At 49.6% G+C, this 27,352-nt stretch overlaps 1 protein-coding gene across 2 annotated transcripts in view; it reads right to left on the minus strand.

The window, feature by feature from the left end:
- Nucleotides 1–27,352, minus strand: part of EXD3 (exonuclease 3'-5' domain containing 3) — a 263,251-nt gene that overhangs the window by 17,222 nt on the left and 218,677 nt on the right. For both annotated transcript variants that reach the window (XM_038767867.1, XM_038767866.1), the window contains one exon: nucleotides 1,527–1,683. In XM_038767867.1, coding sequence (XP_038623795.1) covers nucleotides 1,527–1,683 — 157 coding nt within the window. The remainder of the gene's footprint in view (nucleotides 1–1,526; nucleotides 1,684–27,352) is intronic.

Here is a 27,352-nt window from a genome sequence, read left to right on the forward strand (position 1 = left end):
GCTCACAGTCTAAAAGGGGGAGACAGAGAACAAAACCAAACATACTAACAAAATAAAATAAATAGAATAGATATGTACAAGTAAAATAAATAGAGTAATAAATATGTACAAACATATATACATATATACAGGTGCTGTGGGGAAGGGAAGGAGGTAAGATGAGGGGGATGGAGAGGGGGAGAGGAAGGTGGGGGCTCAATCTGGGAAGGCTTCTTGGAGGAGGTGAGCTCTCAGTAGGGCCTTGAAGGGAGGAAGAGAGCTAGCTTGGCGGATGGGCAGAGGGAGGGCATTCCAGGCCCGGGGGAGGACGTGGGCCGGGGGTCGATGGCGGGACAGGCGAGAACGAGGCACGCTGAGGAGATTAGCGGCAGAGGAGCGGAGGGTGCGGGCTGGGCTGGAGAAGGAGAGAAGGGAAGTGAGGTAGGAGGGGGCGAGGTGATGGACGGCCTTGAAGCCCAGGGTGAGGAGTTTCTGCCTGATGCGCAGATTGATTGGTAGCCACTGGAGATTTCTGAGGAGGGGAGTAACATGCCCAGAGCGTTTCTGGACAAAGACAATCCGGGTCTGTCGATCCAGCGGGATGGGACTTCCAATGTTCTGGTCTTGCTACAAGATCCACGTTCTGCTACTGCTTCACACCCCGGGTCTGCCCTGGGAAAATCTGACTCCCCAACGGGACTGTGTCGCGGAAATGAATCTTCCCAAATAATGCCTGACCCGTACAGACCTGGCCATAGCCCAAGTGGCGACTTCTTAACTTTTAAAGGGTATTTGTTAAGCGCTTGTTCTCAGCCCCACGGCTCTTACTCTCATATCTTACTTTCATATAATAATAATGGCATTTATTAAGCACTTACTATGTGCAAAGCTCTGTTCTAAGCGCTGGAGAGGTTACAAGATGATCAGGTTGTCCCACGCGGGGGCTCACAGTCTTCATCCCCATTTTACAGATGAGGGAACTGAGGCCCAGAGAAGTTAAGTGACTTGCCCAAAGTCACACAGCTAATTGGCAGAGCCGGGATTTGAACCCATGACCTCTGACTCCAAAGCCCGTGCTCTTTCCCACCGAGCCACGCTACTCCACATGGGACAGGGACTGTGTCCAACCGGATTTACTTAGAGAAGCAGCGTGGCTCCGTGAAAAAGAGCCCGGGCTTTGGTATCAGAGGTCACGGGTTCAAATCCCGGCTCTGCCAGTTGTCAGTTGGGTGACTTTGGGCAAATCACTTCACTTCTCTGTGCCTCAGTTCCCTCATCTGGAAAACGGGGATGAAGACTGTGAGCCCCCACCGTGGGACAACCTGATCACCTTGTAACCTCCCCAGCACTTAGAACGGTGCTTTGCACGTAGTAAGCACTTAATAAATGCCGTTATTATTATTATTATTTGCCCCAGGGCTTAGTACAGTGCCTGGCACATAGTAAGCACTTAACAAATACCATTATTATTATTATTATTGTTATAAATCAGACCCCAACCCAGCCCCCGGACCCTCGCGTCAGCCGAAGTGGCTAGGTTGGCTCACCCGGTGGTGGACACGGAGTCCCCAGATGGTTTCCGCGGCCCACCTGGGGCCGGGCGGATTTTCCCGGCCCGTTTTCCTCGGCTCCGTGGCCGCTGAGCTTCATCAGTTGCCTCATCTTCTCCCTGGAGATCTTCAGGTACTCATCACAGTTGCACGCCTAGAAGAAAGAGAAGCGGAGAGGATGAGCGGGATTGGAGGTGGGCACCGGGAGCCGTGGTGACGGGAAGACGGCCGCACAGGAGACGCTCTCTGGGATGGTATTTCCTTCATCCTTTCGTTCATTCAATCAATCAATCAATCAATCGTATTTATTGAGCGCTTACTGTGTGCACTGCCTGATTTATTTATTTAAATAAATAAATAAACAAACAAGCAAACAAACAAACAAATAAATAATAGCTTAGGTTATTACTGGCTAGAGCCCAGGCTTGGGAATCAGAAGGCCCTGGATTCTCATCCTGGCTCCGCCACACGTCTGCTGAGTGACCCTGGGCAAGTCTAGACCGTGAGCCCGTTGTCGGGTAGGGAACGTCTCTACCTGTTGCCAACTTGTCCTTCCCTAGTGCTTAGTCCAGTGCTCCGCACACAGTAAGCGCTCAATAAATACGACTGAATGAATGAACGAATGAAAGTCACTTCACTTCTCCGGGCACATCCGTACAGTGGGGATAAGAGTGCGAACTCCACGGGGGACAGGGACTGAGTCCAACCTGGCAGAACAGTGCTTGGCTTATAGTCGGCGCTTAACGAGAACTATAATTATTATCGTGATTATGAGGCCGCGCCGGTTGCAACCGGGATGGGAGGTGAGGGGGCTTTTAGACTGTGAGCCCACTGTTGGGTGGGGACTGTCTCTATATGTTGCCAACTTGGACTTCCCAAGCGCTTAGTACAGCGCTCTGCACACAGTAAGCGCTCAAAAAATACGATTGATTGACTGATTGATTGAGAGGCAGCCCCCTGAGAAGGCGGGGTCTCTTCCTGCCTCTGGCAGCCACGGATGCCAGCTCCCACTGACTCACCAGTCCACCCCAGACGGGCTTCTCCGGGCCTGTTGGGAAATGGCTCCCGGCCCATCCCCGCCCCTCGGGAACCCGAGGCCCCGGTTTTCCCACGGCCACACGGCTCTCGGCCCTGAGTGGGAAAAACGCCGGGTTCCGGGGACGCCGGAGGTGGGGGCGGCTGGGGCGACCCAGGCCCGGGCCTGCCGCCCGCCGTGATCCCTATCGGGAGCTGGACGGGCGGGTTTTCCCCATTCGAGGCCCTTCTCCTTTCGGCTTGAACTCCCGGCCGCTGATGATAATAAACAATAATAATGATAATAATAATAATAATGACATTTATTAAGGGCTTACTATGTGCAAAGCACTGTTCTAAGCACTGGGGAGGTTACAAGGTGATCAGGTTTTCCCACAGGGGGCTCACAGTCAATCCCCATTTTACAGATGAGATAACTGAGGCACAGAGAAGTTAAGTGAGTTGCCCAAAGTCACACAGCTGACAATTGGTGGAGCTGGGATAGCATTTATTAGGCACTTACTATGTGCAAAGCACTGTTCTAAATGCTGGGGAGGTTACAAGGTGATCAGGTCGTCCCACGGGGGGCTCACAGTCATAATCCCCATTTTCCAGATGAGGTAACTGAGGCCCAGAGGACTTAAGTGACTTGCCCAAAGTCACCCAGCTGACAATTGGCGGAGCCGGGATCTGAACCCACGACCCCTGGCTCCAAATCCCAGGCTCTTTCCACTGAGCCACGCTGCTTCTCTGATGGTCCGACTTGTACTTCCCAAGCGCTCTGCACACAGGAAGCGCTCAATAAGTACGACTGATTGATTGATTGGTATTTAGGGTACTTATTAAGCGCTCACTATGTGCCAGGCGCTGTTCTTGGCCCTGGGGTAGATCCAAGGTCATCAGGTTGGACACAGTCCCTGCCCCATATAGGGCTCACACGCTTCATCCCCATTCGACAGATGGGGAAACTGAGGCCTAGAGAAATGAAATGACTGGCACGAGGTCACACAGCAGACATGTGGTGCTATTATTATTATTATAATTCCCAGACTGAGCCCCCTCCTTCCTCTCCCCCCTCGCCCCCCCTCTCTATCCCCCCGTCTTACCTCCTTCCCTTCCCCACAGCACCTGTATATATGGATATGTTTGTACATATTTATTACTCTATTTATTTATTTATTTTACTTGTACATATCTATTCTATTTATTTTATTTTGTTAATATGTTTGGTTTTGTTCTCTGTCTCCCCCTTCTAGACTGTGAGCCCACTGTTGGGTAGGGACTGTTTCTATATGTTGCCAACTTGGACTTCCCAAGCGCTTAGTCCAGTGCTCTGCACACAGTAAGTGCTCAATAAATACGATTGATTGATTGATGTGGTGGAGATGGGATTAGAACCCAGGTCCTTCTGACTCCAGGCCCAGGCTCTAGCCACTAGGCCAGGCGAAGTGAAGTGACTTGCCCAAAGTCACCCAGCTGACAAATGGCGGGGCCGGGATTTGAACCCATGATCTCTGACTCCAAAGCCCGGGCTCTTTTCCACTGAGCCATGCTGCTTCTTGTGGGACGGGGACTGGGCCCAACCTCCTTAGCTTGGATCTGCCCTGGTGCTTCGTACGGTACCTGGCACGTAGTAAGCACTTAACAAATACTAACCACACATATACACCCTAATCCAGCGTGGCTTAGTGGAAAGAGCCCGGGCTTTGGAGTCAGAGGTCATGGGTTCGAATCCCGGCTCCGCCAACTGTCAGCTGGGTGACTTTGGGCAAGTCACTTCACTTCTCTGGGCCTCAGTTCCCTCATCTGTAAAATGGGGATGAAGACTGGGAGCCCCCCGTGGGACAACCTGATCACCTTGTAACCCCCCCAGCGCTTAGAACAGGGCTTTGCACATAGTAAGCGCTTAATAAATGCTATCATTATTATTATCCGAGATCCATCAATCGTGTTTATTGAGCGCGTACTATGTGCAGAGCACTTTTCTGGTGGCTGACCTTGGGTTAGTCAATCAATCAGTCAATCAATCGTATTTATTGAGCGCTTACTGTGTGCAGAGCACTGTACTAAGTGCTTGGGAAGTACAAGTTGGCAACATATAGAGACAGTCCCTACCCAACAGTGGGCTCACAGTCTAAAAGATAATAATAATGACATTTATTAAGCGCTTACTACGTGCTAAGCCCTGTTCTAAGTGCTGGGCGGTTACAAGGTGCTCAGGTTGCCCCCCGCGGGGCTTAGTCTTCATCCCCATTTTACAGATGGAACTGAGGCCCAGAGAAGGGAAGTGACTTGCCCAACATCACACAGCTGACAAGCGGTGGAGGCGGAATTCGAACCCCTGACGTCACCAAGCTAGCTCTCTTCCTCCCTTCAAGGCCCTACTGAGAGCTCACCTCCTCCAGGAGGCCTTCCCACACTGAGCCCCTTCCTTCCTCTCCCCCTCGTCCCCCTCTCCATCCCCCCATCCTACCTCCTTCCCTTCCCCACAGCACCTGTATATATGTATATATTTTTGTACATATTTATTACTCTATTTATTTATTTATTTATTTTACTTGTACATATCTATTCTATTTATTTTATTTTGTTAGTATGTTTGGTTTTGTTCTCTGTCTCCCCCTTTTAGACTGTGAGCCCACTGTTGGGCAGGGACTGTCTCTATATGTTGCCAATTTGTACTTCCCAAGTGCTTAGTACAGTGCTCTGCACATAGTAAGCGCTCAATAAATACGATTGATGATGACGATGATGATGACTCGAAAGCCCGGGCTCTGGCCACTGAACCACACTGCTTCTCTGAACCACACTGCTAGTCACAGGGATTGAGGGGGTGATGGGGGCGGTGATGAGATTCTGGCACCCGTAGCCATGTTTTTTTGGGAGTTGGGGACCGATGATGGTTTCCCACCCCATTCCCGGCCTGAGCCTAGATGGAAGGCCTCATCATCATCATCATCAATCGTATTTATTGAGCGCTTACTGTGTGCAGAGCACTGTACTAAGCGCTTGGGAAGTACAAATTGGCAACATATAGAGACAGTCCCTACCCAACAGTGGGCTCACAGTCTAAAAGGGGGAGACAGAGAACAAAACCAAACATACTAACAAAATAAAATAAATAGAATAGATATGTACAAGTAAAATAAATAGAGTAATAAATATGTACAAATATATATACATATAAACAGGTGCTGTGGGGAAGGGAAGGAGGTAAGATGGGGGGGATGGAGAGGGGGACGAGGGGGAGAGGAAGGAAGGGGCTCAGTCTGGGAAGGCCTCCTGGAGGAGGTGAGCTCTCAGTAGGGCCTTGAAGGGAGGAAGAGAGCTAGCTTGGCGGATGGGCAGAGGGAGGGCATTCCAGGCCCGGGGGATGACGTGGGCCTCAGAGAGGAGCGGGCCTCGCCTCCCGGCCTCTCTGGGGTTAATGCCAGCAGAACCCTTGGGGACAAAAACACACCTTCTGAAAAGTGTGGGAAAGTCCTGGCCCAGCCCGGCCTCTTCTCCTCCTTGGAGATCCAGGGGCTAAGTCACCACCTTCGTCTCCCTTCTGACTCATCCTCATAATTTTCCCATCGGCTCACTCACCTGGAGCACCGGGCCATCCCAAGAGGAGGAAGGACGTAGTAGGAGGGACACGGGGGTGGCAGGAGAAAGGAGGGCGAGGGAAGTGACCCCTGGGCCCGTCAGGGGGGAGAGAGGAAGCAAGGAAGGAGTGTTTGGCGTGGGAATAATAATGATAATACTGTTTGTGGTATTTGTTAAGCACTGACTTTGTGCCAGGCACTGTACTGAGCGCTGGGGTGGATACAGGTAAATGGGGTTGGACACAGTCCCTGTCCCAGGTGGGGCTGGCAGTCTCAATCCCCGGAGGGGGGAACTGAGGCAGCAGACGGAGTGGCGGGGCCGGGATTAGAACCCACGACCTTCTGACTCCGAGGCCCGGGCTCTATCCACTAAGCCACGCTGCTTCTCCCTCGTTCATTCATTCAATCGTATTTATTGAGCGCTTACTGTTTGCAGAGCACTGGACTAAGCGCTTGGGAAGTACAGGTTGGCAACATAGAGAGACGGTCCCTACCCAACATTCATTCATTCATTCATTCAATCGTATTTATTGAGCACTTACTGTGTGCAGAGCACTGGACTAAGCACTTGGGAAGGTTACAAGGTGATCAGGTTGTCCATTTGTTAAGCACTTACTATGTGCAAAGCACTGTTCTAAGCGCTGGGGAGGGTACAAGGTGACCATTTGGCCCTACTGAGAGCTCACCTCCTCCAGGAGGCCTTCCCAGACTGAGCCCCCTCCTTCCTCTCCCCCTCATCTGCCTTTCCATCCCCTCCGTCTTACCTCCTTCCCTTCCCCACAGCACCTGTATATATGGATATATGTTTGTACATATTTATTACTCTATTTATTTATTTTACTTGTACATATCTATTCTATTTATTTTATTTTGTTAATATGTTTGGTTTTGTTCTCTGTCTCCCCCTTCTAGACCGTGAGCCCCCTGTTGGGTAGGGACTGTCTCTATATGTTGCCAACTTGTACTTCCCAAGCACTTAGTACAGTGCTCTGCACACAGTAAGCGTTCAATAAATACGATTGATTGATTGATCAGGTTGTCCCACGTGGGGCTCACAGTCTTCATCTCCATTTTACAGATGAGGTAACTGGGGCCCAGAGAAGTTAAGTGACTTGCTCAAAGTCACACAGCTGACATGTGGCGGAGGTGGGATTTGAACCCATGACCTCTGACTCCAAAGCCCTTGCTCTTGCATTCATTCAATCGTATTTATTGAGTGCTTACTGTGTGCAGAGCACTGTACTAAGCGCTTGGGAAGTACAAGTTGGCAACATAGAGAGATGATCCCTACCCAACGACGGGCTCACAGTCTAGAAGGGGGAGACTGACAACAAAACACACATGTGGACGGGTGTCAAGTTGTCGGAACAAATAGAATTAAAGCTAAATTCATTCATTCATTCAATCGTATTTATTGAGCGCTTACTGTGTGCAGAGCACTGAGCCATGCTGCTATTACAGCACCTCACCGATTTCTTGCTATAACCCAGCCCATCCGGTTCGCTCTTCTACCACCCTCCTACTCCCCATTTTTTGATCTCGTCTGATTCACCGCCAACTCTGCCCACATCCACTCTAGCGTGCAACTCCCGTCTCCCCTTCAAATCCGAAGGACCACCTCCCTCTCCACTTCCAAAGCCCTACTAAAATGCCACCTCCTCCGAGAGGCCTTCCCTGACCAACCCCTAATTTCGGTCATTTGCCCTTCCTTCTATTTCTTTTATACACTCAGATCTGTACCCCTTAAGTGCTCTGCACACAGTAAGCGCTCAATACATACAACTGGTTGATCTGATACTCACCCCATCCCTAGCCCCACAGCGCTTATGTGCATATTCATTCATTCAATCACATTTACTGAGCGCTTACTGTGTGCTTACAACAATAACCAGTGACATTCCCTGCCCACAACTAGCTTACAGTCTACAGCGGGGGAGACAGGCATCAATACAAATAAATAAAATGACAGATATGCATATAATGCTTTGGGGCTGGGAAGGGGGGGAAGCGAGTCAGGGCGACGCACACCTCCTCCAGGAGGCCTTCCCAGACTGAGCCCCTTCATTCCTCTCCCCCTCGTCCCCCTCTCCATCCCCCCATCTTACCTCCTTCCCTTCCCCACAGCACCTGTATATATGTATATATGTTTGTACATATTTATTACTCCATTTATTTTACTTGTACATATCTATTCTATTTATTTTATTTTGTTAGTATGTTTGGTTTTGTGCTCTGTCTCTCCCTTTTAGACTGTGAGCCCACTGTTGGGAAGGGACTGTCTCTATATGTTGCGAACTTGGACTTCCCAAGCGCTTAGTACAGTGCTCTGCACACAGTAAGCGCTCAATAAATACGATTGATTGATTGATTGATTGAGTGGCAGATGAGGAAAGGTGGGGTTTAGACAGGGAAGGCCCCTCCTTATTCTCTCCCATTCCCCTCTAGCTCGTTATGGGCAGGGAATGTGTCTGTTTATTGTTGCGTGGTACCCTCCCAAGCACTCAGTACAGTGCTCTGCACACGGTAAGCGCTCAATCCATACGACTGAATGAATTTCCAGCAGATCTCTACCTGGAGCTCCAATTTTAAGGGGGAAAGGGCGAAGTGAAAGGAAGAAACAAGACAAAACAAAACAAAAATAAACAGTCCTGTGAATATTCAGAGTCCCCAATCCTGTTGTAACGGGACGGATAGTTCACTGGCTTTTTATTGGATCATTAAAACGGGGGATTAGCACATCAATCAGCCTTCCCCGGGTGGTTTAAAAGGCTCTCCCTTCTGCAAGGCTCTTATCTTCCTCCAGGCCTCAAATCCAGCTCAAACTCCCAAACTGGAGCCCCACAGATTAGTCGCTGGGGAAGGCAATGCTGTTATTTCCCCCACCCTGAACTGAAATAACCCCTTATTTCCTTTCAGGTTGAAAGGGCTCTTAGGGCAGGGAAACGCAGGATCAAAAGATAACGCAAAACAGCAAACGACCAGGGTGTTCCCTAGCAAATTGGGGGAGGGCTGGTAGGATTGGGGGCAGCTCTTGGCCCTGGAATTCACTCATTCCTTCAATTGAATGAAATACGATTGAATTGCATTTATTAAGCACTTACTGTGGTGCAGAACACTGGACTAAGCGCTTGGGAAAGCACAATACAGCAGTGAAGAGCGACAATCCCTGCCCACAAGGCGCAAACAGTCTAGAGGTGGGGGAGCCATCAATGCAAATAAACAGAGATCAATATAAATAAATAAAATGACAGATAGATATGGGCGTAAGTGCTGTGGGGCTGGGAGGGGGCCCCTCCAGGAATTCATTCATTCATTCAATCGTATTTAGTGAGCGCTTACTATGTGCAGAGCACTGTACTAAGCGCCTGGGAAGTCCAAGTTGGCAACATATAGAGACGGTCCCTACCCAACAGCGGGCTCACAGTCTAGAAGGGGGAGACAGAGAACAAAACAAAACATATTAACAGGGTAAAATAAATAATAATAATAATAATGATGGCATTTATTAAGCGCTTACTATGTGCAAAGCACCACAGCACCTGTATATATGTATATATGTTTGTACATATTTATTACTCTATTTATTTATTTTACTTGTACATATCTGTTCTATTTATTTTATTTTGTTAGTATGTTTGGTTTTGTTCTCTGTCTCCCCCTTTTAGACTGTGAGCCCACTGTTGAGTAGGGACTGTCTCTATATGTTGCCAACTTGGACTTCCCAAGCGCTTAGTACAGTGCTCTGCACACAGTAAGTGCTCAATAAATACGATTGATTGATTGATTGATATTGATTGATTCTAAGCGCTGGGGTAGATACAACGTAATCAAGTTGTCCCACGTGGGGTTCACAGACTTAATCCCCATTTTCCAGATGAGGGAACTGAGGCCCAGAGAAGTTTTACATGACTTGCCCAAAGCCACACAGCTGACAAGTGGCGGAGCTGGGATTTGAACCCATGACTTCTGACTCCAAAGCCCCAGCTCTAGAATAAATAGAATAAATAGAATAAATATGTACAAATAAAATAGAGTAATAAATCCGTACAAACATATATACATATATCCAGGTGCTGTGGGGAGGGGAAGGAGGTAACGCGTTGGGGATGGAGAGGGGGAAGAGGGGGATTAAGACAGTGAGTCCCAGGTGGGAAATCGACTGTGTCCAACCTGATTAACTTGTCTCTCCCACAGTGCTTAGCACATAGTAAGCACTTAACAAGTGTTATTACTATTATTATTCTTCCCAGTCTCCCCCCTAAGGCTGCAGTTCTCACGCTGGCTCCTGGCCTGCGGTTGCTATTTGTCTTGACACGCACTGCTTTCTTATTACTAATAATCACCATCCTATTTCTTTTAATGACATTTATTAAGCAGCACGGCTCAGTGGAAAGAGACCGGGCTTTGGAGCCAGAGGTCTTGGGTTCAAATTCCAGCTCCACCACTTGTCAGCTGGGTGACGATGGGCAAGTCACTTCACTTCTCTGGGCCTCAGTGGCCTCATCTGTAAAATGGGGATGAAGACCGTGTGTCCCATGTGGGACAACCTGATTACCTTGTATTCCCCCCAGCGCTTAGAATCAATCAATCAATCAATCAATCAATCGTATTTATTGAGCGCTTACTGTGTGCAGAGCACTGTACTAAGCGCTTGGGAAATACAAGCTGGCAACATATAGAGACAGTCCCTACCCAACAGTGGGCTCACAGTCTAGAAGGGGGAGAGAGAACAAAACCAAACATACTAACAAAATAAAATAAATAGAATAGATAGGTACAAGTAAAATAAATAAATAAATAGAGTAATAAATATGTACAATACAACAGTGCTTTGCACATAGTAAGCACTTAACAAATACCAACATTATTATTAAGTGCTTACTATGTGCAAAGCAGTGTTCTAAGCGCTGGGGGATACAAGGTGATCAGGTTGTCCCACGTGGGGTTCACAGTCTTAATCCCCATTTTACAGATGAGGTAACAGTGACTTGCTCAAGGTCATAGAGCAGACATGTGGTGGAGCCTGGATTCGAACCCATGACTTCTGACTCCAAAGCCCGTGCTCTTTCCACTGAGCCACGCTGCTTCTCTAACAAATACCATAATTATTAGTATTACTATTATTAGAGTTTATAGACCCAATCCCTGCCCATAAGGAGTTTACAGTCTATTGCATGCAGAGCACTGTACTAAACACTTGAGAAAGGACAATGCAATAGAGTTGATAGCCTTGGTTTCTGCCCACAAGGAGCTTACCATCTTGGCTGTGTGATGATGATGATGATGGTATTTGTCTTCAGGAGAAGCAGCATGGGTCAGTGGAAAGAGCCTGGGCTTTGGAGTCAGAGGTCATGGGTTCAAATCCCGGCTCTGCCAACTGTCAGCTGTGTGACTTTGGGCGAGTCACTTAACTTCTCTGGGCCTTAGTTACCTCATCTGTAAAATGGGGATTAAGACTGTGAGCCCCCCGTGGGACAACCTGATCACCTTGTAACCTCCCCAGCGCTTAGAACAGTGCTTTGCACATAGTAAGCGCTTAATAAATGCCATCATTATTATTATCACAGCAGCCGACAAGGAGACGGTTGGGAGGCACACAAGGAGCTCCTCTGGGGTGGGAGCTCGGGGCGCTTCTGGCCTCACCCCGGCGGGATCACCTCTCTCCCGGGCAGCTGGAAGAGGGCACGGTGCCAGCTGGGAAGGGGAAAGTCTGGGGGAGGCGGGGGCGGCAGGGGAGAGGAGGGGAGCTCACATAAAGGGCTCATTGTCTTCCAGGGTTTTTTTGGCCGCGTTCACCCGGGGCTCCCGCCTCAGACTCAACCACCTCCCAGAAGTCTGAGTGGCTCCCCCATTCCCAAACTGGGGGGCTCACCTCACACTCAATCCCTTCCTAGAATTCCAAGAGGCCCCCCCCCCCCCCCAGCCTTTCCCAGTCTGTGGGGCTCCCACCTCAGACTAGACCTCCCAGGAATCCGTGCAGCCCCAACTTTCCCAGACTGTGGGGCTCCCACTTCGGACTATACCTCCCAGGAATCCGTGCAGCCCCATCTTTCCCAGTCTGTGGGGTTCCCACCTCAGACTAGACCTCCCAGGAATCCGTGCGGCCCCAACTTTCACAGACTTTGGGGTTCCCAACTCAGACTAGACCTCCCAGGAATCCGTGCGGCCCCATCTTTCCCAGACTGTGGGGCTCCCACCTCAGACTAGACCTCCCAGAAATCCATGCGGCCCCATCTTTCCCAGATTGCGGGGCTCCCACTTCAGACTAGACCTCCCAGAAATCCGTGTGGCCCCAACTTTCCCAGTCTGTGGGGCTCCCACCTCAGACTAGACCTCCCAAGAATCTGTGCGGCCCCATCTTTCCCAGTCTGTGGGGCTCCCACCTCAGACTAGACCTCCCAGAAATCCGTGCGGCCCCATCTTTCCCAGACCGTGGGGCTCCCACCTCAGACTAGACCTCCCAGAAATCCGTGCGGCCCCAACTTTCCCAGTCTGTGGGGCTCCCACCTCAGACTAGACCTCCCAGAAATCCATGTGGCCCCAACTTTCCCAGTCTGTGGGGCTCCCACCTCAGACTAGACCTCCCAAGAATCCGTGCGGCCCCATCTTTCCCAGTCTGTGGGGCTCCCACCTCAGACTAGACCTCCCAGGAATCCGTGCAGCCCCATCTTTCCCAGTCTGTGGGGCTCCCACCTCAGACTAGACCTCCCAGGAATCCGTGCAGCCCCATCTTTCCCAGTCTGTGGGGCTCCCACTTCGGACTAGACCTCCCAGGAATCCGTGCGGCCCCATCTTTCCCAGACTGTGGGGCTCCCACCTCAGACTAGACCTCCCAAGAATCCGTGTGGCCCCATCTTTCCCAGACTTTGGGGTTCCCAACTCAGACTAGACCTCCCAGGAATCCGTGCGGCCCCATCTTTCCCAGACTGTGGGGCTCCCACCTCAGACTAGACCTCCCAGGAATCCGTGCGGCCCCATCTTTCCCAGTCTGTGGGGCTCCCACCTCAGACTAGACCTACCAGAAATCCATGCGGCCCCAATTTTCCCAGTCTGTGGGGCACCCACCTCAGACTAGACCTACCAGAAATCCATGCGGCCCCAACTTTCCCAGTCTGTGGGGCTCCCACCTCAGACTAGACCTACCAGAAATCCATGCGGCCCCAACTTTCCCAGTCTGTGGGGCTCCCACCTCGGACTAGACCTCCCAGAAATCCTGCGGCCCCATCTTTCCCAGACTGTGGGGCTCCCACCTCAGACTAGACCTCCCAGGAATCCGTGTGGACCCATCTTTCCCAGACTGTGGGGCTCCTGCTTCAGACTAGATCTCCCAGAAATCCATGTGGCCCCAACTTTCCCAGCCTGTGGGGCTCCCACCTCAGACTAGACCTCTCAGAAATCCATGCGACCCCACCTTCCCCAGCCTGTGGGGCTCCGGCCTCAGACTAAATCTCCCCAAAATTTGTGCGCCCTCCCCTTTCCCAGACCGTGGGGCTCCCACTTCGGACTAAACATCCCAGAAATCCGAGCATCCCTCCTTTTCCCGGGCTGAGGGCCTCCCGCCTCTGACTAGACATCCCAGAAATCCGTGCGGCCTCCATTCAATCGTATTTATTGAGTGCTTGCCGTGTACTAAGCGCTTGGGAAGTCCAAGTTGGCAACATAGAGAGACGGTCCCTACCCAACGGCGGGCTGACAGTCTAGAAGGCTTTCCCAGGCTGAGGTGTGGCCTCAGACTAAACCTCCCAGAAATCTGTGTGGCCTCCCGCCTTTCCCAGGCTGCTGCCAGCCTCCGATTAACAGTCCAGCGCACGCAGGATGGGGACACCAATGCGTCCCCCTCCCCGCCAACCCGGGGTTGGCAGGAGGTCGTCCCCGGGAGGGGAACAGGGGCCCAGAAGGCCACACCTGGGGCTGAACCCCCGCCAGAGCCGGCGTCCCCGAGGCTCGGGCCCATCCAGGATGGGGTCCCCTCCGGCCGAGTTGGGAGAGGGAGCGGCGAGGCCCGGACCGATGGCCCATCTGCTTCCAGCTGCTGCCCGGTCAGGCAGACTGGGGCCGGGTCGAGGATCGCTCTGGGCCCTCCGTGAGCACACCAAAGGGGCCACCTACCCCGGCCTACCGAGTCGTCCATCCTCAACGGGGGCCCCGGGCTTGCCCAACGTCTCAGCAGCGGACAGACCGGACGTCCGGGAAGGTCCAGGACCGAGAGACGAGGCGGAGGCGGAAGGTCGGTGTGGGACAGAGAGAAGTGACTTGCCCGAAGTCATCACACAGCAGGCAATTGGCAGAGGTGATGATGATGACGATGGCATTTGTTAAGCGCTTACTATGTGCAAAGCACTGTTCTAAGCGCTGGGGAGGCTTGTATCCCCCCACAGCGCTTAGAACAGTGCTCTGCACATAATAAGCGCTTAACAAATGTCATTATTATTACTATTATTATTACAAGGTAATCAGGTTGTCCCACGTGGGGCTCACAGTCTTCATCCCCATTTTACAGATAAGGGGACTGAGGCTCTGAGAAGTTAAGTGACTTGCCCAAGTTCACACAGCAGACATGTGGCGGAGCCGGAATTCGAACCGGGATTTGAACCCAGGTCTCCTGACTCCCTGCCCCGTTTTCTTTCCACTAAGGCCACGCTCTTTCCCCAAGACCGTCAGATTCACCTTTTTTTTAGAAGATCTCAAAGCCTTCCAGAAATATCAGCTCCAGAAGACCACATCACCTTGTAGCCCACCGGTCTGTTCTCCTAAGCGTCTTACTCATCATCCCTTGCTCCTCCTCTTCCTCCCGGCGTCCCACATTCTTCCCTGGTCCTCTGGGAAGGGTCTCAGAACGATTAGTTTTTTAAATGGTATTTGTTAAGTGCTTACGACGTGCCTGGGGCTGTACTATTTATTATACACAACATTAAGTGTTTAAGAGTATTTGGGGGAGTTATTTTTGAAGGACATGTTGGGTAGGGACCGTCTCTATACGTTGCCAACTTGGACTTCCCAAGCGCTTAGTACAGAGCTCTGCACATAGTAAGTGCTCAATAAACACGATTGAATGAATGAATGAATACTAAACCCTGGGGTTAGATACAAGATAATCAGGTTGGACACAGTCCAGTGGGATTCACAGTCTTAATCCCCATTTTACGGACGAGATAACTGAGGCACAGAGGAGTGAAGTGATTTGCCCAAGATCACACAGCAGCAGATAAGTGGCACAGCCAGTACTCGAATCCACTAGGCCACATCACTTCTTCTGTGCAGTGATTGAGTTCCTGTCCAGCTTCTATTCATTCATTCATTCATTCATTCAATCGTATGTATTTATTGAACGCTTACTGTGTGCAGAGCACTGTACTAAGCGCTTGGGAAGTCCAAGCTGGCAACATATAGAGATGGTCCCTACCCAACAGTGGGCTCACAGTCTAGGAGGGGGAGACAGAGAATGAAACAAAACATACTAACAAAATAAAATAAATAGAATACATATGTACAAATAAAATAAATAGAGTAATAAATCTGTACAAACATATATACATATATACAGGTGGTGTGGGGAGGGGAGGAGTGGGAGAAGGAGGAAGGGGCTCAGTCTGGGAAGGCCTCCTGGAGGAGGTGAGCCCTCAGTAGGGCTTTGAAGGGATGCCTGGGTTCTGATCCCGACTCGGTTGCTTACCTGCTGTGTGACTCTGGGCCTCAGTTTCCACATCTGTAAAATGGGGATAAAATAACCTGTTTTCCCTGCCCCCTTAGAACATGATCTTTACTCACCCTCCCCTCTGCAATGGCAAGTTAGTCAGTCAATCGTATTTACTGAGCACTCACTGTGTGCAGAGCCCTGTACTAACAAAGCAGCGTGGCTCAGTGGAAAGAGCACGGGCTTGGGAGCCAGGTGTCATGGGTTCTAATCCCGGCTCTGCCACTTGTCAGATGTGTGACTTGGCAACTCACTTAACTTCTCTGGGCCTCAGTTACCTTATCTGTAAAATGGGGATTAAAACTGTGAGCCCCACGTGGGACAACCTGATCACCTTGTATCCCACCCCCCAGTGCTTAGAACAGTGCTCTGCACATAGTAAGCGCTTAACAAATGCCATTATTATTATAATGAGGAATCCCCATTTTACAGATGAGGAAACTGAGGTCCAGACTAGTGAAGTGGCTTGTCCAAGGTCACACAGAACGCAAGTAGCAGAACTAGAATTCAAACCCAGGTCCCCTGACACTATGGGCTTTTTCTAGTAGGCCAGTTGCTTCTCCAAGTACTCCATCAAGACCATTAATTGTTTGAGAAGGGAGAGAGGGGGAGAGAGGAGAAAGGGCAGAGAGAAAGAGAAGGAAGATGGAGAAGGGGAGAAAGAGGGAGAGATGGAAAGAGGGAAGATGGAGAGAGGGAGAGGAAAGATGGAGAGAAGGAGGGAGAGGGGAAGGAGGAGGGAGGGGATAGAGGGAGAGGAAAGATGGAGAGAGGGAGAGGAAAGATGGAGAGAGGGAGGGAGAGAGAGGGAAGATGGAGGTAGGGAAGAGAGGGAGAGAAAAGATGGAGAGAGGGAGAGGAGAAAAGGAGAGAGGGGGAGGAAAGATGGGGAGAGGGAGAGGAGAAAGGGAGAGAGGGAAGAAGGAGGGAGGGGAGATGGGGAGAGGAAAGATAGGGAGAGGAGAAAGGGAGAGAGGGAGAGGAGAGAGGGAGGGAGGGAGAGGGAAGATGGAGAGAGGGAGAGGAGAAAGGGAGAGAAGGAAGAAGGAGGGAGGGGAGAGGGAAAGGAAAGATAGGGAGAGGAGAAAAGGAGAGAGGGAGGGGGAGAGGGAAAGAGGGAGAGGAAAGATGGAGAGGAGAGGAGAAAGGGAGAGAGGGAAGAAAGAGGGAGGGGAGGGAGGGAGAGGAAAGATAGAAGGAGAGGAGAAAAGCAGAGAGGGAGAGGAGAGAGGGAGAGAGGGAGGAAAGATGGAGAGAGGGAGAGGAGAAAGGGAGAGAGGGATGTGAGGGGGAGGAAAGAGAGAGGGACAGGAGAAAAGGAGAGAGGGAGAGGAGAGGGAGAGGAAAGATGGAGAGAGGGACAGGAGAAAGGGAGAGAGGGGAGAGAGGGAGAGGAAAGATTAAGGGAGAGGAGAAAAGGACAGAGGGAGAGGAGAGAGGGAGAGAGGGAGAGGAAAGATGGAGAGAGGGAGGGAGAGAGGGAAGACTGAGGGAGGGAAGAGAGGGAGAGGAGAAAGGGAGAGAGTGAGAGGAGAGAGGAAAGATGGAGAGAGGGAGGGGTGAGGAGAGGAAAGATGGAGAGAGGGAGGGAGAGAGGGAGGGGTGAGGAGAGGAAAGATGGAGAGAGGGAGGGAGGGAGAGGGAAGATGGAGAGAAGGGGGGAGAGAAAGAAGGAGGGAGAGGGTGACAGATGGAGGTCTAGCCCCTATCACCAAGATGGTGGAGGGGGGATGTGTGTTTTGGGGGTGGAGGGGAGCGGGGCCATTTCTGCTTCCTCATTAAAACAGTTTGACCTCCAGCTCCTCATCTGCTGGAAACCGACCAAGTCTTCCTGGGGCGTGCTGGGATGGGATGGGATGGGATAGGATGGGGGCCGGGGGCCCTTCTGGCAGGGCCGGCCTTTCTTCTGTGATGGTTTTCCCGGCTGATCTTCCCGCCCTGCCCGAGGAAGCAGGGGCCGGAGGGGGAAAGGAAACCGAGACAAAGGAGCAGAAAATGTGTGCTGCGGCATTCCTGGCCAGGGCGGTGGGCTCAAAGGGGAAAGACTGCTGGAGAAGGGGTCCTCCTCCCCGGTGCCCCTGCCCCTTCCAGGCCCTGGGTCATCAGGGCCTGACTGGCTTCTTCTGGGGCTTTGAGAAGAGCTAACACGTTGCCCGATCTGGGCAGCGAATGTGTCCGTTTACTGTTCTCTTGTCCCCTCCCAAGCGCTTAGTACAGTGCTCCGCACACAGCAGGTGCTCAATAAATATGATTGAATGAATGAGTTCATCCAATTGACTCTCAGTCAACTCAGGGCAGAGAGGACTAGCACCAGTGGAGCAGAAGTGGAAGAGAAGCAGCTTGGCCTCGTGGAAAGAACGCGGGCCTGGGCGTCAGGGGACCTGGGTTCTAACCCTGGCTCTGCCGATGGCTTGGGGAAGTCACTTCAATCCATCAATAAATGGTATTTATGGAGCACTTATAATAACAATAGTAATAATAATGGCATTTATTAAGCGCTTACTATGTAAGAAGCAGCGGAGAAGCAGCGTGGCTCAGTGGAAAGAGCCCGGGCTTTCGAGTCAGGGGTCATGGGTTCAAATCCTGGCTCCGCCACTTGTCAGCCGTGTGACTTTGGGTAAGTCACTTCACTTCTCTGGGCCTCAGTTCCCTCATCTGTAAAATGGGGATGAAGACTGTGAGCCCCCCGTGAGACATCCTTATCACCTTGTAACCTCCCTGGCACTTAGAACAGTGCTTTGCACATAGTAAGTGCTTAATAAATGCCATTATTATTATTATTATTATTATTATTATTATTATGTAGTAAGTGCTTAACAAATGCCATTATTATCATCATTATTATTATTATGTGTAAAGCACTGTTCTAAGCGCTGGGGAGATTACACGGTGATCAGGTTGTCCCACGGGGCGGGGGGGGGGGGGCTCACAGTCATAATCCCCATTTTACAGATGAGGTAACTGAGGCCCAGAGAAGTGAAGTGACTTGCCTAAAGTCACCCAGCTGACAATTGGCGGTGCCGGGATTTGAACCCATGACCTCTGACTCCAAAGCCCGTGTTCTTTCCACTAAGTCACGCTGCTTCTCTGTTATGTGCAGAGCACTGGACTAAAACTCTTGCGAGAGCACAATACAATAGAATAAGCAGACCTCACTTCTTTAGGCCTTCTTTTCCTCAACTGTAAACTGGGGATTAAATTTTACTCCCTCTCAGACTGTGAGCCCCATGTGGGACAGGGACTGTGTCCAACCAGATCATCTGGTATCTATCACAGCGCTTAGAACAGTGCTTGACACACATAGTAAATGCTTCACAAAGACGATTATGACGAAGCCGATAATAATACTTCAGGAATCCCCCCTAAATCACTGGGTCGTGCATCCTTTCCAAGGCAGAGGCCGATTTTCCACGGACAGGATCAGGAGCAGAGATCCAGGGGGAGGAGAGGAGCTACTGGGACTTGATAATCAATCAATCAATCAATCAATCAATCGTATTTATTGAGCACTTACTGTGTGCACAGCACTGTACTAAGCGCTTGGGAAGTACAAGTTGGCAACATATAGAGACAGTCCCTACCCAACAGTGGGCTCACAGTCTAAAAGGGGGAGACGGAGAACACAACCAAACATACTAACAAAATAAAATAAATAGAATAGATATGTACAAGTAAAATAAATGAATAAATAAATAGAGTAATAAATATGTACAAACATATATACATCTATACAGGTGCTGCGGGGAAGGGAAGGAGGTAAGATGGGGGGGATGGAGAGGGGGACGAGGGGGAGAGGAAGGAAGGGGCTCAGTCTGGGAAGGCTCAATCCCCATTTTCCAGATGAGGTCACTGAGGCACAGAGAAGTGAAGTGACTTCCCCAAGATCACACAGCAGACAAGTGGCAGAGCCAGGATTAGAACCCACGACCACTGATTCCCAAGCCCGGGCTCTTGCCACTAGGCCATGCTGCTTCCCCCACTACTTTCCCGAGCGCTTAATACAGTGCCCTCACAGTCCCTGTCTCACAGTTTAAGGAGGAGAGAGAGTATCGAATTCCCACTGCACAGAAGAGGAGACTGAGGCACAGAGATGTGACTTGCCCAAGGTCCACGGTCAAATGGCGGAGCCAGGATTAGAACCCAGGTCCTCCGATTCCCAGGCCCCGGCTCTATCATTCATTCATTCATTCAATATATTTATTGAGCGCTTACTGTGTGCAGAGCACTGTACTAAGCACTTGGGAAGTACAAGTTAGCAACATATAGAGACGGTCCCAACCACTCCGGTTCACTTCCAGGCACGGTTATGAGCACATTAAGTCATAAGTGGGGAAGCAGCGTGGCTCAGTGGAAAGAGCACAGGCTTTGGAGTTGGCGGTCGTGGTTTTGCAGAGCACTGTACTAAGCGCTTGGGACATGCAATACAGCAGTAAAGAGAGATAATCCCTGCCCACAACAGGTTTTCAATCAATCAATCAATCAATCAATCGCATTTATTGAGCGCTTACTGTGTGCAGAGCACTGTACTAAGCGCTTGGGAAGTCCAAGTTGGCAACATATAGAGCCAGTCCCTACCCAACAGAGGGCTCACAGTCTAGAAGCATTTATTCAGTAAGTGCTTAATAAATGCCATTATTATTAGAAGAGGGGACCTTCTGACGCCCGGGGCCTGTGCTCTATCCAGTAGGGCACACTGATAAGTCTCCTGCCGACAGTAGGCTTCTGGTCTAGAGGGAAGGCAAGTAACTGTTCTCTCCCCCTTTTCCAGCCGAGAAAGGAAGGGAATCAATCAATCAATCAATCATATTTATTGAGCGCTTACTGTGTGCAGAGCACTGTACTAAGTGCTTGGGAAGTACAAGTTGGCAACATATAGAGACAGTCCCTACCCAACAGTGGGCTCACAGATTAGAAGGGGGAGACAGAGAACAAAACCAAACATATTAACAAGTGTTTTGGGGAGTTCTCAGAGGCCACTGGCCTGTACTAAGCGCTTGATTCCAGGTGCTTAGTACAGAGCTCTGCCCACTCAAGAAATACAACTGACTGGCTTACTGACTGAGAAAATAACAGTAGAATAGTCTTCTAGACTGTGAGCCCGTTGTTGGGTGGGGACCGTCTCTATATCTATTTATTTATTTTTCTATTTATTTATTTATTTTACTCTATTTTACTTGTACATATTTACTCTATTTATTTTATATATTATATTATTACTCTATTTATTTATTTTACTTGTACATATCTATTCTATTTATTTTATTCTGTTAATATGTTTGGTTTTGTTCTCTGTCTCCCCCTTCTAGACTGTGAGCCCGCTGTTGGGTAGGGACTGTCTCTAGATGTTGCCAACTTGGACTTCCCAAGCGCTTAGTCCAGTGCTCTGCAATCAATCAATCAATCAATCATATTTATTGAGTGCTTACTGTGTGCAGAGCACTGGACTAAGCGCTTGGGAAGTCCAAGTTGGCAACATCTAGAGACGGTCCCTACCCAACAGCGGGCTCACAGTCTAGAAGGGGGAAACAGAGAATAAAACCAAACATATTAACAAAATAAAATAAATAGATATGTACAAGTAAAATAAATAAATAAATAGAGTAGTAAATACGTACAAACATATTTGAATGAAGACACGTTGGCATCCCGGACTGCCACCGAACGCCCTTCCTCCCTTTCTTTCACCCCCATCTTCTTCTAGACTGTGAGCCCACTGTTGGGTAAGGACCGTCTCTAGATGTTGCCAACTTGGACTTCCCAAGTGCTTAGTCCAGTGCTCTGCACACAGTAAGCGCTCAATAAATACGATTGAATGAATGAATGAACCCAACCCAGCCACCGCTTCTGCTTCCCCCAGCCCCCCAACCCTTCCCCCAAACTGGCTGACGACCAAGTCCGGCCCCCCAGGAGATCTGCGGAGGCTGAAATAATTTTCCGGGGTCTGAGCTACATTGGCTGCTTTCTCCGGGAGTGAATCGGGGGCTTAAAAAAAAAATTTAAAGCCAGAACTAGCAGTTTCTCTTCCTAAAGTTCAGTTCCAGGTCAAAGCCGATCCTTCTCCGCAGCCAAGAAAGGCCAGCTGGAGCCCGTGTATGTTCCACGGATTCTTTCTTCCCTATAACGGAGTCATCCGGGCCTCTGGGGGGGATTTATTTTTCCAAATCTCACTTCTCTTTCGACGCCGTGGACATCGTAGGTGTGGACTGTGGGCCTCCCGGGTCAAACGGCCCGCCCGTTTCTGTTTTACGAGACGTCGGGAATGGTTTCCATAAAAGCGGAAGGCCGGAGGGAATCTCTTCGGCCACTCGGCCGCCAGGGAGGTGGACCCGTGTTTAGTCTGGCTGCTCCGAGGATTACGGGGGAAAGGAAGGAGGCTGAGGTTAGGGAAGGCCCAGCCCGCCTAGAAATCCCGGGGTCCCATCGGAGGGACGCGGGAACGTGGAGAGCCGGATTTGAGACGCGACTCGGGGCTAATCTGTCTTTGCTCTGGGAAGTGGTGTTGAGGTGACAATCTACAGCCGCCGGGAGGTCAGCGTGGACTTGGGATCTCAGACGGCAGCACAAACGATTCATTCAATCATCCCATCCTACTTATTGAGCGCTTACTGCATGCAGAGCACTGTCCTCAGAGCTCGGAAAGTACAGTACAGCAACTCTCATCCAACACGTCAGAACGGCGGGGCCTGCTCCTAGATTCATTCAAGCGTATTTTTTGAGCGCTTACTGTGTGCAGAGCACTGTACTAAGTGCTTGGGAAGTCTTTACTCCTGCAGCTCCAACCTCCAGTGGTTGCCCATCCATCTCTGCATCATTCACTCATTCACTCCATCCTACTTATTGAGCGCCTACTGTGTGCAGAGCACTGTACTCAGCGCTTGGAAAGTACAGTACAGCAACTCTCATCCAACACGTCAGAATGGCGGGGCCTGCTCCTAGATTCATTCATTCATTCAACCATATTTATTGAGTGCTTACTGTGTGCAGAGCACTGTACTAAGCGCTTGGGAAGTACAAGTTGGCAACATATAGAGACGGTCCCTACCCAACAGCGGGCTCACAGTCTAGAAAGGGGGAGACAGACAACAAAACATGTGGACAGATGTCAAGTCATCAGAATAAATAGAAGTAAAGCTAGACGCACATCATTAACAAAATAAATAGCATAGTAAATAGAATATCCCCCCCCTTGCGCTTAGAACAGTGCTTGGCACATAGTAAGAACTTCACAAATACCATAGTTATTTATTAATGATTACTATTATTTTGGATGCCCGCCCATTTGGGCAAGTTACTTCACTTCTCTGGGCCTCAGTGACCTCATCTGGAAAATGGGGATGGAGACTGTGAGGCCCCCGTGGGACAACCTGATCACCTTGTAACCTCCCCAGCGCTTAGAACAGGGCTTTGCACATAGTAAGCGCTTAATAAATGCCATCATTATTATTATTATTATTATAGTAAGCGCTTAACAAATTCCACAATTATTACCAGGATGCGTGATCCTGGCAGCTCAGCCTATCCCAACCCACGAGAGATTCTCTTTAGCCTGGCACGGGGGTAGGGGTGGACTACATCCCCCCCGCCTGAGGGTCTTACGACTGTGAGACCCCCAACCTTTTCCAACCCCATTGAGAAGGGCATTCTTCCCAGAGTTAGGGAAATTAAACCAGGGCCATGATCATATCTACGAACTATTATATTGTTCTCTTCGAAGCACTCAGAACAGTGCTCCGCGCACGGTAAGCACTCAGAAGACGCCGCTGGTTGATTGCAATTTGAGGCATTTTAGAGGCAAACTGATCAGCCACCGATCCAGACTACAGCCCCGGGACTCTGTATATATATATACATATATATGTATATACATATATACATATATATATATATGTACTGTATTTATTTATTTATCTTACTTGTACATATCTATTCTATTTATTTTATTTTGTTAGTATGTTTGGTTTTGTTCTCTGTCTCCCCCTTCTAGACTGTGAGCCCACTGTTGGGTAGGGACTGTCTCTATGTGTTGCCGACTTGGACTTCCCAAGCGCTTAGTCCAGTGCTCTGCACACAGTAAGCGCTCAATCAATATGATTGACTGATTGATTGATCAGTACAGTGCTCTGCACACAGTAAGCGCTCAATAAATACGATTGATTGACTGATTGATTGGTTGACTCAGGAGCTTTCCGCTTCTGCTACCTTTCAATCAGTGATGTTTACTGAGCGCTTCCTCTGTGCAGAGCACTGGACTAAGTGCTTGGGAGAGTCCAATATAACAGAGTTGTTTGATACGTTCCCCACCCGTACAGCCCAGAGGGACTGAACCCCCGCCAGGGGTTTGAGTCGCGACCGCTCTCGCTCCCTCTTGGAATATGAGTCCCATGTTGGGCAGGGACTGTGTCAGATGGGATTATTATCTGATCTGATTATCTGAGGTGCATTATGGGCATCTCTCGGCATCCCCGAGACCCAAGCCGGCAAATGGTCCAGCGGGAAAAAGGGAATATCGGGTGCTGCCTGGGGACTACTTAGTATCCAAGTGTTACTTGGTCTTCCTTCTATCCCAGCTTCACCATCCTGGTGCAAATGGAGCCATTAGCACTAGTGGGCAACGAAGGGAAAAACTACAAAAAGCCCGGAGACAACAGGGAGACCAAAGGAATACCGGTCGGTGGGTCATAAACTTGTCTGGGCTGGTGACGGAGGGTCTTGGGAAGATCCTGGCCCAACGAAGGTTGACGAAGCGTCTCCCCCAGCTCTCTTTGGCCTCCGATAGCTTTGAAAATCATGTACCACTCAATAGGAGTGAAGAAATAGGGAATGGGTGGGACGGGAGCTGGGATCCGGGGTGGGGGTGACCCCTCTCTGACCCTCTTTATAATAATAATAATAATAATGTTGGCATTTGTTAAGCGCTTACTATGTGCAAAGCACTGCTCTAAGCGCTGGGGGGGGATACAAAGTGATCAGGTTGTTCCATGTGGGGTTCGCAGCCTTAATCCCCATTTTACAGATGAGGGAACTGAGGCTCAGAGAAGTGAAGTGACTTGCCTAAGGTCACACAGCAGACATGTGGAGGTCGGGATTCGAACCCATGACCTCTGACTCCAAAGCCCGTGCTTTTTCCACTGAGCCATGCTGCTTCCATCTGGAAATGGGTCCCTGGGAGATTTTTTTTTTTTGTAGCTCAACCTTTCAGTCAGCTCTGATTATTAATAGTCACAATTAGGCAAGTGGCCCGGCCTCGCGGAAGGAATCTGAGCCCGGGAGTCAGAAGACCTGGGTTCCAATCCTCACTCCGCCATTTGCCAGTAAGCACTCAATAAATACGATTGATTGATTGATCACAGGAGACTTCCTCTCCCCCTCGTCCCCCTCTTCACACCCCCATCTTACCTCCTTCCCTTCCCCACAGCACCTGTATATATGTATATATATTTGTACATATTTATTACTCTATTTATTTATTTATTTTACTTGTACATATCTATTCCATTTATTTTATTTTGTTAGTATGTTTGGTTTTGTTCTCTGTCTCCCCCTTTTAGACTGTGAGCCCACTGTTGGGTAGGGACCGTCTCTATATGTTGCCAACTTGGACTTCCCAAGCGCTTAGTACAGTGCTCTGCACACAGTAAGCGCTCAATAAATACGATTGATTGATTGATTGTTAAATGCTTCCTATGTGCAAAGCACTGTTCTAAGCCCTGGGGGGATACAAGGTGATCAGGTTGTCCCATGGGGGGGCTTACAGTCATAATCCCCATTTTCCAGATGAGGTCACTGAGGCTCAGAGAAGTTAAGTGACTTGCCCAAGGTCACACAGTTGAGTTGAGGAAACCCCCCACAACCGACTGCCCCTCGGGCTTCCCAGCCCAACTCACTTCCCAATCAATCAATCAATCAATCAATCAATCGTATTTATTGAGCGCTTACTGTGTGCAGAGCACTGGATTAAGCGCTTGGGAAGTACAAGTCGGCAACACACAGAGACGGTCCCTACCCAACAATCAATCAATCAATCGTATTTATTGAGCGCTTACTGTGTGCCGAGCACTGTACTAAGCGCTTGGGAAGTACAAGTTGGCAACATATGGGCTCACACTGGGCTCAAAGTCTAGAAGGGGGAGACAGAGAACCAAACAAAACATAGTAACAAAATAAAATAAAGAGAATAGATATGGACAAGTAAAATAAATAAATAAATAGAGTAATAAATACGTACAAACATATATACATATATACTTCCCGGGAACAACTACCACGGGACAGGGCCTGCGAATATCACAATCGTAAGAAACCCCGTTATCTGTTAAGCGCTTACACTGTGCTAAGCACCAGAGTAGATACGACACCATCAAGTCGACACGGGGGTCACAATCTAAGGCAGAGGGAGTACGGTGGTTTAACCCCCATTTTACAGATGAGGAAACTGAGTTCAGAGACGGTAAACTCCTCGTTTACGCCTAATTCAGTGCTCTGATCAAGCTTTGACTCCTCTGGGCCTCGCCCTCCTCATCTGTAAAATGGGGGTTCGATGCCCCTAGGCCCTAAGGCCAAGTGGGACCCCTTGTCTTGTCGTATGCCGTCGAGTCGTGTCCCACCCACAGCGACGAATAAATCTATTCTACTTATTTTATTTTGTTAATATGTTTGGTTTTGTTCTCTGTCTCCCCCTTCTAGACTGTGAGCCCACTGTTGGGTAGGGACTGTCTCTATATGTTGCCAACTTGTACTTCCCAAGCGCTTAGTACAGTGCTCTGCACACAGTAAGAGCTCAATAAATACGATTGATTGATAGATTGACGTGGGTTCTAATCCTGGCCCCGCCACTTGTCTGCTGAGTGACCTTGGGTGGGCCACTTAATAATAATAATAGTAATAATAATAATAATAATGGCATTTATTAAGCGCTTACTATGTGCAAAGCACTGTTCTAAGCGCTGGGGAAGTTACAAGGTGATCAGGTTGTCCCACGTGGGGCTCACAGTCTTAATCCCCATTTTACAGATGAGGTAGCTGAGGCACAGAGAAGTTAAGTGACTTGCCCAAAGTCACACAGCTGACAATTGGTGGAGCTGGGATTAGAACCCATGACCTCCGACTCCAAAGCCCCGCTCTTTCCACTGAGCCACGCTGCTTCTCAGATAATCAGATCAGATAATAATCCAATCGGACACAGTCCCTGCCCCACATGGGACTCACATTCCAAGAGGGAGCGAGAACAGGTATTGAATCCCCATCATACAGGTGGGGAAACTGAGGCCCAGAGAAGTGAACCGACTTGCCCAAGGTCAATCAATCAACCAATCGTATTTATTGAGTGCTTACTGTGTGCAGAGCACTGGACTAAGCGCTTGAGAAGTACAAGTTGGCAACATATAGAGACAGTCCCTACCCAACAGTGGGCTTACAGTCTAAAAGCCAACAAATGCTATCATTATTATTATTATTATTATTATTATTATTATCTCCCGGGGGGCAGGCCCCGCCTTCCAATTTCCCGCCCCGGCCTGGCGGGGCTCCAA

Source organism: Tachyglossus aculeatus, chromosome 27 (assembly GCF_015852505.1).
Source record: "Tachyglossus aculeatus isolate mTacAcu1 chromosome 27, mTacAcu1.pri, whole genome shotgun sequence".
In the NCBI taxonomy this organism is placed as follows: domain Eukaryota; kingdom Metazoa; phylum Chordata; class Mammalia; order Monotremata; family Tachyglossidae; genus Tachyglossus; species Tachyglossus aculeatus.